The 14255-nt window shown below is 37.4% G+C and overlaps 2 protein-coding genes across 2 annotated transcripts in view; one reads left to right on the top strand and one right to left on the bottom strand.

Moving 5' to 3' along the window:
* Positions 1-3083: 3083 nt before the first annotated feature.
* Positions 3084-7417, top strand: LOC108665488. The gene is made up of 3 exons (XM_018152244.2): positions 3084-3248; positions 4741-4901; positions 7397-7417. Exons 1-3 carry the CDS (start codon positions 3119-3121, stop codon positions 7415-7417), a joined length of 312 nt encoding a protein of 103 aa, XP_018007733.1. The 5' UTR covers positions 3084-3118.
* A 338-nt stretch (positions 7418-7755) lies between these two features.
* LOC108665487 (dystroglycan 1-like) overlaps positions 7756-14255 on the bottom strand; it is an 8999-nt gene continuing 2499 nt past the window's right edge. Inside the window, exons 2-5 of the mRNA XM_047880748.1 lie at positions 13805-13988; positions 13144-13314; positions 12333-12516; positions 7756-7768 (exon numbers count right to left, since the gene is read on the bottom strand). Of these exons, the coding sequence (XP_047736704.1) occupies positions 7756-7768; positions 12333-12516; positions 13144-13314; positions 13805-13988 (552 nt within the window). The remainder of the gene's footprint in view (positions 7769-12332; positions 12517-13143; positions 13315-13804; positions 13989-14255) is intronic.

The raw sequence follows: 14255 nt of genomic DNA, 5'->3' as shown, positions 1-14255 counted from the left end.
TCTCGCTTCGAATCACCGACATGTGGAACAGCCTCCCCGATGACATCGTTGGCGCTCCAAGTATGAACGCGTTCAAGAACAGACTAGATAAAGCTATGGAAAAATATATGTTCAGATTTGAAATGCCTCTCACCGTATCGAACCCGGTGGACGTCTAGTAGCTACTTGAAACTATCGTCAGTCATGAAAAGATCCGGTCAAATGACACGAATTTTAGATATTCTGTGAACAAGGCACGAAAAGGAAATGAATCGGCGACAGGCCACATCAGGCCTACACTTCAGCGCCGAGATCAATATGTTATGTTAACATTATGTTCTTATTGAGTTCATTGAAGCGACTTGCAATGTATTAGCGACCTGCAGGCGCCTTATGTCTACTCTCTACTACACATGTTACGTTCAGAACATTTTACATATAGTTCATGTGGTGAATCTTCAATGTTCATATTGATGTTACTCCGTTTCATATTAAAAATACGGAATCTCTAGATTTTCCGCGTTGCAGGATGGATGTATTTTTTTGCAACGTGTTGAGTGACTGTTGACTTCGAAGGCATCATCGCTCTACAACTATAAGGTCCAATACTGGATTCTGCTTCGGTGCTTCCGGGGGGCGCCAGCACCTCTGTCGGTGACGCGCCTCATCTTGACAAACTCGCATTGTGGCAGACGAGAGATTAGTTTTGCTCTATTTTTTGTGTCCTATTAGAAGACCATTAAAGTATCATGGATACCTGCATAATGCATTATAATACGTGTCTTAAGGCCCGTTTACACTAGGGGCAACACACGAGAGTCAAGTGCCTCAAAGCGCATGCAGAGGCGCTTTGCAGCCTCTGCATGCGCTTCTTGAGTTATGTCTCCGAAGCTTCAAGGAGTGTAACTTCCGGGAGAGTAGCACCACCGTGACCACAGCTGCTGAGCAGGAGAACGTCTGAGCTCCAGGTATGGGAACCACGCTCTCGTCGAGCCACCACAACGCCAGATCAAGAGGAGAGGACCGCGACCGAGGTAAGATGCTGCAGGTATGCCTTCCAAAAAACTGCTAGGCAAACACAGGTGAAGCGGGAGCACCGTGCGGTTAGGCTGGTGTAGGAAAATATGATAGTTCTTGCTGCTATTATTCTTCTTTGGGTTCGGCTTGACACCGGCCAGAAAAGCGGATTATTTACCACTAACAAATTTAATGAATTCCACCAGACTTTTGTACACAGGCGCCTTATGTCTACTCTCTACTACACATGTTACGTTCAGAACATTTTACATATAGTTCATGTGGTGAATCTTCAATGTTCATATTGATGTTACTCCGTTTCATATTAAAAATACTGAATCTCTAGATTTTCCGCGTTGCAGGATGGATGTATTTTTTGCGACGTGTTGACATCGAAGGCATTATCGCTCTACAAAGTCCAATACTGGATTCTGCTTGGGTGCTTCCGGGGGCGCCAGCACCTCTGTTGGTGACGCGCCTCATCTTGACAAACTCGCATTGTGGCAGACGAGAGATTAGCTTTGCTCTCTTTTTTGTGTCCTATTAGAAGACCACTAAATTATCATATATACAGGGAGGATACCTGCATAATGCATTAGCTATAATACGTGTCTTACTAACTTACATGAGACAGATAAGTGGCAACTAAAAAGCCTATAATTGTGGAAATGCTGCATATTTATGTCTATACAGTATATAGAAATTGAAATGATTTAAATCCTTGTATTTCTGTTCAGTTTGAAATAAAGATTGCCTTTCTTTTTCAATCATTTGTGAAGGTATTTATCTATTGGAGTATTGAGTTAGAGGCTGACTGCTGACCAGGGCTGGAAAAGTCCTATTTTGTCTGAAATATTGCGGCTCTAATATCATATAATATCAGTAGGTATGAAATCTCGCGGCTCAAATGTCACAAATTTTTGTTTGATTGAAAAATCGCGGTTTGCACTTCAGAAACATGTCATTTCATAAAATTTTCAACTTCCGCAATCTGCATTGCTTTACTACCGTTCCAGCCAAAATATCCTGCAGAAAAAACATAAACATTGTAATGTAAACAAATCAACTAAACGTTTTGTAAGGCACTTGTCATAACGTGGCACCAGTTTTTGAATACCCTCCTGATAAAATTCTGCCGCCTGACTTCTGTCTGCCACTGCATCACAAATCTGTTAACCACCTAATCTGGTGCCCAGCAACTACCATTTGTTCCTGCACTTGAAGAAACACCTGGGTGATCGGCATCTTCAAGATGATAATGAATTCAGAACATTTTTAATGCAGAGGCAATAGTCAGGTGGCAGAATTTAATCAGGAGGGTATTCAAAAACTGGTGCCACATCATGACAAGTGCTTCAATATTCAGAAATTATGTAGAAAAGTAGATTAATGTACAGGCTTTCAAGTTAAAAGAAATTATTGCGATATCTTTGCACATAGTTTTTCAATTCAAAAATGGTTCTCACTTATTAAAAAAACATGCCTCGTAGTTAAAAGAACTATTTTAGTGGATTTGGAAGCCTGAGGCTTTGAAGTCACAAATTTTAGTTCAATCCAGAAACTTATACCATGTGAACATCTTGGTGAGAAGATTTTAAACTTTTGGATCCTTCTCTGATAAGTGACATCAGAAGGTTGAGAGCTCATCAGCCTATGTGGCTCAAAATTGAAGGGAAAAATTTGATTTTGTATGTTCTTGGGGTAAATATGGCAATTTGGGTGGAGAATCCACTGAGATATTAGCTCAGCAATTTACTCAAGGTATATATTTTTTACTTCTGGAAGATCAATATGCATGTAGCTCCGGCCGGATGTTTAAACATACGGTCCAGTAGGAATTTCACCTGTAGCTATTGTTTAGAGTGGTAAATTTTCATCCACACTTCGATATTTGCACCATCAGTCAAGATTATTTTAATAAGTTCTGCCCATTGTTGAGGATACATTAATTCTGAATAAATAAATGATTGATGAAAATTATTTAAATCCTCCAAACATTTACTGCATAACAGTTTAAGGTTTTTTTCTAGAGTTTCCTATAGATATATAGAGCCGCTCAATAAATTTTCCAAACTTTCTTGTTTCAGATTTTCTTGCAAAAATATTTTGCAATTTTATAATCATGCCCCGTAATATATCCAAGTGCCAAGTTTTGCTGCACCAACTCCCTGCAGCTGCCGTGGGGAGGGGCTGGTGTGCCATGCCAAGCCTCGCTCAAGTGTGTGCTGATGCTGGCAGTGTGAAGTGTGAAGGTGAGCCTGGCATTTTGCTCCATCCTGCACTTGATTACTGGCATGGTTGTACATAGTAGCTCTGTTCATGGTTGGAAATTGAATTCAAAGTTTTATAATTTACATATTTTTGGACTTTAATTTACATTACAAGCAATATGTACCATTAACTTATAGTTAATTGGCATGGTTTCATGTAGAAGCGGTTTGTGACTGAAAGGTATATTGGAGGTTTCATAACCCGAAAAATATCAGGCTGAGGATTGAGGGAAATTACTTCACTATTTACTAACTACCTATTTCACGACACATAATGACATAACTTCCTATAATGACACATATTCAGCAAAGTTGGTGTGTGAGTTTGTGCATTTGAAGCCTAACAGTCCACTAATATAAAGGCATATCCAGGATACTTATCATGTCGGGATATTGCCTGCACCTGAAATTTTTTTCCTAGTGTCATTATTAGATCAATAGGTAATTAAAATTTGATTTTTAAAATTGATATGTATGAATTTAGGTATAAAGGTTTTTAAGTCAACCGTTTAGCAGGCAAGCACTGAAATATTCAGAAATCAAAATTTCAGAAACCATTTCAAGAAAGTAAGAAGTATTATATGATATATTTATTTGTATGTATTTTAAAAAATTTTGTCTATTGAAGGTTTAAATTGCTCTTGAAGAATTTATTAAATGTGGTCAGTACACAAAATTCTCCTTTATAATTTAAATTTAGTTAATACAAATAAAAAAATAAGTAACATAACAATTTAATTTAATACAATTTGATCAAGTAACCAGAAATAATTCAATATATGTTAATACTTCCACCTTTTGAAAAAATGCGGAAAGAGCGTCAATTCCATCATCCAAGTCAAAACTTTCATTTTAACTTTCATTTTTTCAAAAAATATTTTAATTTTTGGGCATTGAAGGTGGTGATGCTATGGATAGAATGATGATCAGATAATTAGTGACTGATAGAAAATTAGCCTCAAAAACAAATAAAAGGTCGTGGTGGGGGCTTTTAGCAAGGCAATTTCAATTGATCATATATGGTAACTTGCCCGTGAAAGGGCTAAAATAGTTTTTTACAGAATAGTTTTTCCTATTTTGGAACGAGAGTAAAATGATGGTTCCATCTTTGACGTAAAATGTTTGTTTGGAGAAGGTCATTGAAAAATTAGGAAACATATGCTTTTTTACTAGCATTGAGATTAGGGATTACAAGAATGAAAATCCGTGGGATATTCCATAATTGCAGGAATTATCCGTCCCAGGCAATGCCAGATCAATATGCTGGATTTCAGTGCAAGTAAAATGTGTGAGATATATTATATAGTATAAACTATATTATATTATGTGTTATATACAGGTGCGCAATATGTTTATTAGTATAGGTTGGCAGAATTTCTTCTTTCAAGCAGGTTTCATTGAAGACCAGAGAATTTGTTTTATTCGCAATTTTCTTATTAGTTTTTTCAATATATCGAATATGTTTATTGTGCAGCTATGGATGCTAGCGCTGCCTCCTCCGCTCCTGACGTTCCAATTGTGTACGTCAAAGAGGAGTTAGAGGAAGCCATGGAGCCAGTTTATGTGAAGGAAAAGGTAGTGGAAACCATGGAGCCAGTTCATGTGAAGGAGGAGCCATTCTATTATGATGAAGAGGTACACGTGTTAGCTGGAGTCTTAATACCTGAATTTGTTTAATACTTCTATAAAATTTAACAGTGGAATGAATGAAAGAATGTTTATATTTATGATATATTGTTTATTGAAAAAGAAAATTTATCAACCAAAATGAATCTTCAAAAAGTTGTAAACATGTTTTCCTGTATTATACGAGTTAGTTTGCATGTAAAAACCTGCATTTGATTTTAATTATTTGTTTTTGATTATTGGTCTCTGATTAAAAAAAATGTTGGTAATAATAACAGTATATACCTTTATTATTAATTATTATTTCTAGTGAAGAAAGTATATTGCGCAAAATTTGTGTTCAATGAAGGATCAATGAGTTAAAATGTTGCTTGATAAAGATCAATAAAATTAGGACTATTTAATTTATAAAAATATATTGTTTTCCAAGCTACATTCTCCCAAAATTGATTGTTTACTTATGAATATTGATTTACAAGTAAACCTCCCCCAGATTGATTGTATAAAGAAATATATAGGTAATTAATGCAATATATAAGTAACTAAAGCAATATATAAGTAATTAATACAATATATAAGTAACTAAAGCAATATATAAGTAATTAATGCAATATATAAGTAACTAAAGCAATATATAAGTATTTAAGTGGGGCTTGTTGCTGAGGTAACATGTCCAAAAAAGCTGTCTATGATTTTGAAGCATTAAGATTAGGAAATATATTTTGGAATATTGATCATGGCACTTGATTTACCTATTGTTGATTTTGTCAGTGCATTTATTATTGATATAAGGGTTCTCTATTTTTTACCTGTATAAAGTTTGGAAAATTTGTTTGGCCTCTATTTTTTGCATAGGTAGTTATTTCTTATTATTCATTTTCTTAAATTTATTTTTGAATGGGCTGATGGTGAAGGTAGTCTCAAAAAAATTTATTTTGCTCTCTTTTATTTTTTTCATGATTTCTCCTCAAACAAATTTTTTTAATTCTGAAATTACGATGAAATGAAAGTGACATGTCTTGATGTTAGCAGCGCAACAGAGATNATAACGTTTCTCCGCAGACATTCTTTGGAATAAGGTTTCTCCGCAGACATTCTTAAGAATGATGTTTCTCCGCAGACATTCTTTGGAATAACGTTTCTCCGCAGACATTCTTTGGAATAAGGTTTCTCCGCAGACATTCTTAAGAATGATGTTTCTCCGCAGACATTCTTTGGAATAACGTTTCTCCACAGACATCCTTCAGAATAATGTTTCTCTGCAGACATTCTTAAGAATGATGTTTCTCCGCAGACATTCTTTGGAATAACGTTTCTCCACAGACATCCTTCAGAATAATGTTTCTCCGCAGACATTCTTAAGAATGATGTTTCTCCGCAGACATTCTTTGGAATAACGTTTCTCCACAGACATCCTTCAGAATAACGTTTCTCCGCAGACATTCTTTGGAATAACATTTCTCCACAGACATTCTTCAGAATAACGTATCTCCGCAGACATTCTTTGGAATAACGTTCCTCCACAGACATTCTTTGAAATAACGTTCCTCCACAGACATTCTTCAGAATAACGTATCTCCGCAGACATTCTTTGGAATAACGTTTCTCCACAGACATTCTTTGAAATAACGTTCCTCCACAGACATTCTTTGGAATAACGTTTCTTCACAGACATTCTTCAGAATAACGTTTCTCCACAGACATCCTTCAGAATAACGTTTCTCCGCAGACATTCTTTGGAATAATGTTTCTCCGCAGACATCCTTCAGAATAATGTTTCTCCGCAGGCATTCTTTGGAATAATGTTTCTCCGCAGACATTCTTAAGAATGATGTTTCTCTGCAGACATTCTTCAAAATAAGGTTTCTCCGCATACATTCTCTGCAATAAAGTTTCTCCGCAGACATTCTGCAGAACATTTCTCCACAGACATTCTTTGGAATAACGTTTTCATTGTAAATATTCTAAGTGCATTCAACTTTGTAAAGTTGATTTTCAACTATTTTGACTTGATGTGAAATTTTCTAAATTGATAATGTTGAATGTGAGTTCCTTCTAGGTAACTCATCAGTTGCCGTGATGATAATGAAGTATCCCTCACAACGTGATCATGACAAACTTCTTTGTGTGGTGCTGTTCAGTTTCAATTAATAGTTTAGTTCTGATCTGTTTAGAATAATCTTTATTTGTTAGTTTTATCTTAAACCCTCTACCGCCTGACATAAGAATCATAGCAATATTAGTAGCATATTAATATTACTAATGTAATATAATAATATTAGTAATAATAATATTAGTAACTGGAGCAATATTGTTGGTTGCCGCCACATACGTCTTTAAAATGTTCTCTGTTGCGTACAAACGTCCTCAGGTTGCTACACTCAATAGTTTACGTATAATTTAGGTTGAAAGTTACTTTAAAATGTTATCTGTTGCATACAAACGTCCTCAGGTTGCTACACTCAATAGTTTACGTATAATTTAAGTTGAAAGTTATGCTCCAGGAGAGCGACATGCGGCGGTAGAGGGTTAATAAACTTTTTATCATGTCAGTTGAAACTGTACTCTTTAGACATCGCGTCTAAATTGTCATTCTGATACAAGTGACCATTACTATTCATTCATTCAGCCATTCATTCAGTAATAAAGCGGTGTTCATGCATAATAATTCAGCAATGTTGCAGTGAATTCCGAGTTGAGGTTAGGCTATGTGGACCAACATGGATTGTTTTATATGGTTTGTTCTATTCTATATATTGTAAAATTTTCACATCTTGGCTAGGCGTCAAACCAGAAAATCAACATTGATTGTTGTATCATAGCTCTAACTGATTCTAGACATTGTAGAATTTTTACATCTTGGCTAGGTGTCGAACCTGAAAATCAACATTGATTGTTTTATATCAATGCTCTAGCTGATTCCAGACATTGTAGAATTTTTACATCTTGGCAGGGTGTCGAACCTGAAACTCCCTGGTTTCATATCCTGGAAAGGTTTTATTTCTCTCCATGAAAATATTATCCATGTCTTTACCATTGTTTAGATTAAAAGGTAGAATTTAGCAACATTAATATAGTTTTGGTCTTGAATTTCACTTACATGTCTTCTGAAAACACAATGTAATGCTATGTTTTTTCATATATTTTTAATATAAAACGTAGTTTTCATGTTTTGACACCGTTCATATTTCTTGATTCCATCCAATGCATAATAAGAAAAAAATTATGAATTTTTTGTGAATTTGCTATTGATGTTGCCATGATGGTGAAGTTTATAACATTTCATTTTATATCGAAGTTATCTAAATTATTAATTTTTATTAGATTATGCAAAATTATGACTAGTTTAATGACTAATGATGTTCATTCACAACGCTGGTGAATGAATGATGAATGGATGATGGTGAATGAATGGATGGTGGTGAATGGATGGATGGTGGTGAATGAATGGATGGTGGTGAATGAATGGATGGATGGTGGTGAATGAATGGATGGTGGTGAATGGATGGTGAATGAATGAATGGATGGTGGTGAATGAATGGATGGTGGTGAATGAATGGATGGTGGTGAATGAATGGATGGTGGTGAATGAATGAATGGATGGTGGTGAATGAATGAATGGATGGTGGTGAATGATGGTGAATGGATGGATGGTGGTGAATGAATGGATGGTGGTGAATGAATGAATGGATGAATGAATGAATGAATGTATGTGCACCCTATATTCACCAAATGCACCAACTTTAGGACAAGAAAACGATTGTTTCATGTAAACTTTATTCTTACATTCAACGATCAATTAAATCTATTCAATATATTCCTTAGCATGACTTAACTACAAAAAACTATTGCTTCAAACATTATATAAATTTTTTTATAATAGAGGCAATTTACCATTTAATTCACCAAAATTTGAATGAAAAATTCACGTTAATACCACCATACATTTTTATTATAGTATTTTATTTATTATTTAAAAATTCACGTTAAGACAGTTCACGAAAAATTTATTGTGGATTAACATTCAATTGAAAGTTCATACTAAAAAAATTCATAGTTCATTAATGAAACTTTTATGCATTTGTGTTAAAAATTGAAGTAGAAAAAAAAGCTAGGAACAAATGGCAAAAGGAAATCAAATTCACAATTTCCTTTATTAAGAACAGATTCCATTGAATAAAAAAAGTGGTAGTTTAGAGTAAAATATTCGAGATCTTAAACTTAAATTACAGTTACTTCCACTAGGAAAAATGTTGTGATCAAAAACAGCTGCTCGAGAAAATTCCCATATCAGCGATAAGAGAAAAAAATTGGATTTTTTTTGTACGCCTAAGACGTGAAGATCTACTTAGGTGCTAAGAATATAGGGTAACTTTTTGCCCTAGGCAGAGAAAGGGTAATTATTACCCTAAATTTAGGGTAACTAGATACCCTGAATTTAGGGTAACTCACCACCCTAGATTTAGGGTAACTAACGACCCTAGATTTAGGGTAACTTGCCACCCGAGATTTAGGGTAACTCGCGACCCTTGATTTAGGGTAACTCGCCACCTTAGATTTAGGTAACTCAGCACCCGAGATTTAGGGTAACTAGCGACCCTTGATTTAGGGTAACTCGCCACCTCAGATTTAGGTAACTCAGCACCCGAGATTTAGGGTAACTAGCGACCCTTGATTTAGGGTAACTCGCCACCTTAGATTTAGGTAACTCAGCACCCGACTGGAGTACTGCTGCCAGCTTTGGGCACCACTAGCTTTGAGTACTTACGTTCACTTAGCGAGTTTTGAAAGTATGGCCCCTGGCAGGTTAGTAACGTACGTGAACGGCAGGCGGGTGTTTGCTAGGTAACATTTAACATTACTTACTACTTATATACGCACACAAAACACCATCACAAATACGTGAAATGAAAATCATCAGATCTTATCTGAAGTTCGCGATAAAAGTTTATTTATAAACGCGATTGTCACTAGAAACATTGGTTTTTATTATTGAGTTAAATAATGCATGGCAACTGAGAGGGGTTGCCAGATACAAGATGTTTATGTGTGGCTTTGTGCTGAATATATATCTATTTATAAGTGGATGCAAAATGCAAAAGTTGACAAGCATTACAATTTTTCTCATGAATAATTCCAGTTAAACGTACAAAATTTTATTTGCTTTGTCATGTACAACAAACATTTGGCACCGGCGCATATTTGATTGTGTGCCATATCTACAACAAACATTTGGCACCGGCGCATATTTGCTGGTGTGCCACATCTATAACAAACATTTGGCACCGGCGCATATTTGCTGGTGTGCCACGTCTACAACAAACATTTGGCACCAGCGCATATTTGCTGGTGTGCCACATCCACAACAAACATTTGGCACCGGCGCACATTTGCTGATGTGCCACATCTACGCCACACATTTGGCACCGGCGCATATTTGCTGGAGTGCCACATCTACGCCACACATTTGGCACCGGCGCATATTTGCTGGTGTGCCACATCTACAACAAACATTTGGCACCGGCGCATATTTGCTGATGTGCCACATCTACAACAAACATTTGGCACCGACGCGTATTTGCTGGTGTGCCACATCTACAACAAACATTTGGCACCGGCGCATATTTGCTGGTGTGCCACATCTAAAACAAACATTTGGCACCGGCGCATATTTGCTGATGTGCCACATCTACAACGCACATTTGGCACCGGCGCATATTTGCTGGTGTGCCACATCTACAACAAACATTTGGCACCGGCGCATATTTGCTGATGTGCCACATCTCTGTCTCTTATACACATCTAGATGTGTATAAGAGACAGNACGAAGCCTTATTTCTACAAATACAACAAACGGTGGTTAGTAATAGACCTAAATAACGAGACAACCAGCAACTGAAGAGACTACGCATCTCAGTTCAACCTAAAAAAATAAAAAAAAAAAAAATTTAAAGCTAGTTCCTTCTTTCTTAACCCCGAAAAACCGAGAAATTTTCATGAAGTTCATTTCTTCTTAAGGTTCAAAAGAATGTTTCTCAAAATTTCGCATACCGAAAAAAGATACACATAAAAAGGGGGTTCCAAACCATCACAATTATTATTATTTATAAAAAATTTCAATAATTTAGTCGAGCAGCAGCGGTCAACCGCCTGCTGCTCGACCGTCCTCAGACCGCCGCTAAATTTAGACCCCGAAAACCATAGCACCAGCAGGCATCTAGACCAGTTCAACCTCCCTTAGACCCAATTTGTATTAACACAGCCCACTCAGATCCACTCAATACAGCCCACTCAGGCCCATTTGCCATCAACACAGACCCACATACAATTAATACAGACCCACATACAATTAATACAGACCCACTTTCCATTAATACAGCCCCACATTCCATTAATACAGCCCACTCTCCATTAATACAGCCCCACTTTCCATTAATACAGCCCACTCTCCATTAATACAGGCCCACTTTCCATTAATACAGCCCCACTTTCCATTAATACAGCCCCACTCTCCATTAATACAGACCCACTCTCCATTAATACAGCCCCACTCTCCATTAATACAGACCCACATCCCGTTAATACAGACCCATTTTCCATTAATACAGACCCAGCCTACACCATTCGGACCGCAGACCCAGGGTCTACGAAGCTGCACTAGCTGGTCTAGTACAACATGCCGAGATACTAGACCTAAACTAGACCTAGAGGGCATAATGCACGTGAATAATGTCTAGTAAATGAAGTATATTCATTTAATTATGATATAAAACTACGGCTTTTTTGTCGTGAGGTTAAACATTGAATTATGGTGACTTGAATAGAATAATTTTAGTGTTATTATTATTAATAATTATGATATTAATATTTCATATCATTATTTAGAAAGAATTACTACCGAATTTTAGTTACTTGAATTTTAAGAAACATAAAAAAAACGCTGAGATAAAATACGGATTGTGATGAAAAATTTGTGATGAGAATTTAAACAAAAAAATATATTTGATTTTCGTACGCTGATGCCGTATCACTGATACGCTGATGCCGTAGCACTGATACGTTGACGCCGTATCACTGATACGCTGACACCTGTCTCTTATACACATCTAGATGTGTATAAGAGACAGACATACAGCAGACCACACAACACACAGCAGAACACACAACACACAGCAGACCACACAACACACAGCAGACCACACAACATACAGCAGACCACACAGCAGACCACACAGCAGACCACACAACATACAGCAGACCACACAACACACAACAGACCACACAACACACAGCAGACCACACAACACACAGCAGAACACACAACACACAGCAGACCACACAACACAAAGCAGACCACACAGCACACAGCAGACCACACAACACACAACACGACAGACAACACAACACACAGCAGACCATACAGCAGACCACACAACACACAGGACCACACAACACACAGCAGACCACACAGCAGACCACACAGCAGACCACACAGCAGACCTGTGTCTGTAGAGGCAGCAGGCGGCCACGGCGGCCACCACCAACATGGCGGCCATCAGGAGGCTGGGGATCAGGAAGGTCAGGACGACGTCCTTCTGGTCCGCCGTGCTGCCCCTCACGCCATCTGGGGGAGGTTATATAATGGTAATATAAACTAGAACTCATGTGTATAACATAATATATTATAATATAATATATTATACCCAGCCCTGACTCCCTGACTCACAGCCACCAGACCTGACCTCTCACTACGTCAGTGTTACTGCAGTGAGGTAAGACTGAGTACTGCTGCCAGCTGTGGACCTTTTATACCGTGTCCTTGTGTTCTCTCTCTTCGAGTTGACGAGTAAATGTGTGTAAAAAATTTAACTAATACACACAGCAGAATCTGTTGGGTAATTACCTTTGAATGTACTAAACCTAGAAGTTTCACCCGAGATGAATAACTGAATGCTGACTAATGGTGAATGATTTCTTTCCAGCACAATCAGAATGTATCACACCCAGTGAATTTCAGGTAATTCACTCACATTTGGAGTAATTCACTCACATTTAGGGTGATTCACCCACAAAATTGGGTTAATTTCCCAAGATTTAGGGTTATTTCCCAACATTCGGGGTGATTTTTCAACATTTAGGGTAATTTCCCAAAAATTTGGGGTAACTCACCCAAAATTTAGGGTAATTCCACAACATTTGGGGTAACTCACCCAAAATTTAGGGTAATTCCACAAAATTAGGGGTAACTCACCATCATCAGGAGGAAAATCGTTGACGTGAGTGTAATCATCATCCCCCAGGTCAGGGGGGGTGGAGTGCTGGGGGGTGAGGGGGGCCAGACACGCCCCCCCAGGCGTCATCTCCCCCCCCACCACCTCAAACTCGGGGGGGAAATGGGAGGCAAACTCGGGGCGCACCGCCCCTGGGGGAAGGAGGGGGAGGGGGTCATAGTTAGTAAATAAATATACAATAAATATAAATTATATATATTGAACATAAAAAATAACTATATACATATACACCAATTCAATATAACACATGAATATCAGATATTATTATATATATAACACATAAAATATATCGTATGAATGATGTAAATATCGATCTTTATAATTTTACCTGGCAATGAACTTCAGATTATATATATACCGTCAACAGACAAATAATTCCATATTTAGAATTATATTTTCCAGATAATTCAATTTTTCTTAATTTAAAAGAGAAAAAATAATAATAAAACATGTCATTTTAATTATATTAATTATATTATATACAGTGATGGTTGGCACCCACACGCCACAGATGGCACCCACACGCCACAGATGGCACCCACACGCCACAGATGACACCCACACGCCACATATGGCACCCACACGCCACAGATGGCACCCCACGCCACAGATGGCACCCACCTAGCGGGGTGAGCATGACGTCATGCAGGTGGGTGATGGTGGTGGTGGGACAGATGGTCGGTGCCCCCAGGGAGGAGTTGTACCAGCTGACCACCACACTACCAGGCTCCAGGGACCACACCACCACACCACCACCATCTGCGTCACCAAACGCGCGCCCGATCTTGTCCACCTGTGACACCAGCTAACACATTCCTGTCAACAGACGGCAACTCCTGTCTGCTAGAATAATTCTTTTAATGTCTAATTATTATTATTGAAATAATCATCTTTTTCATCAATTATTTTAAAATATTTCTGTTTATTTCTAAGTATTATTATTATTCAATTAATTTTCTATTTAATTAATTAACTTTCAAGATTTGTCTCTTCAAAATTATTCTAATTATTAAATGAAACATTAATTGATTGATTTTGACCCACAGAACCATCCCCTCTCCCCCAACTACCC

The sequence above is a fragment of the Hyalella azteca genome, unplaced genomic scaffold, assembly GCF_000764305.2.
Source record: "Hyalella azteca isolate HAZT.00-mixed unplaced genomic scaffold, Hazt_2.0.2 contig712, whole genome shotgun sequence".
NCBI classification, from domain to species: domain Eukaryota; kingdom Metazoa; phylum Arthropoda; class Malacostraca; order Amphipoda; family Hyalellidae; genus Hyalella; species Hyalella azteca.
The sequence above is the reverse complement of the archived record's forward strand: the minus strand, read 5'-3'. Positions and strand labels throughout refer to the sequence as shown.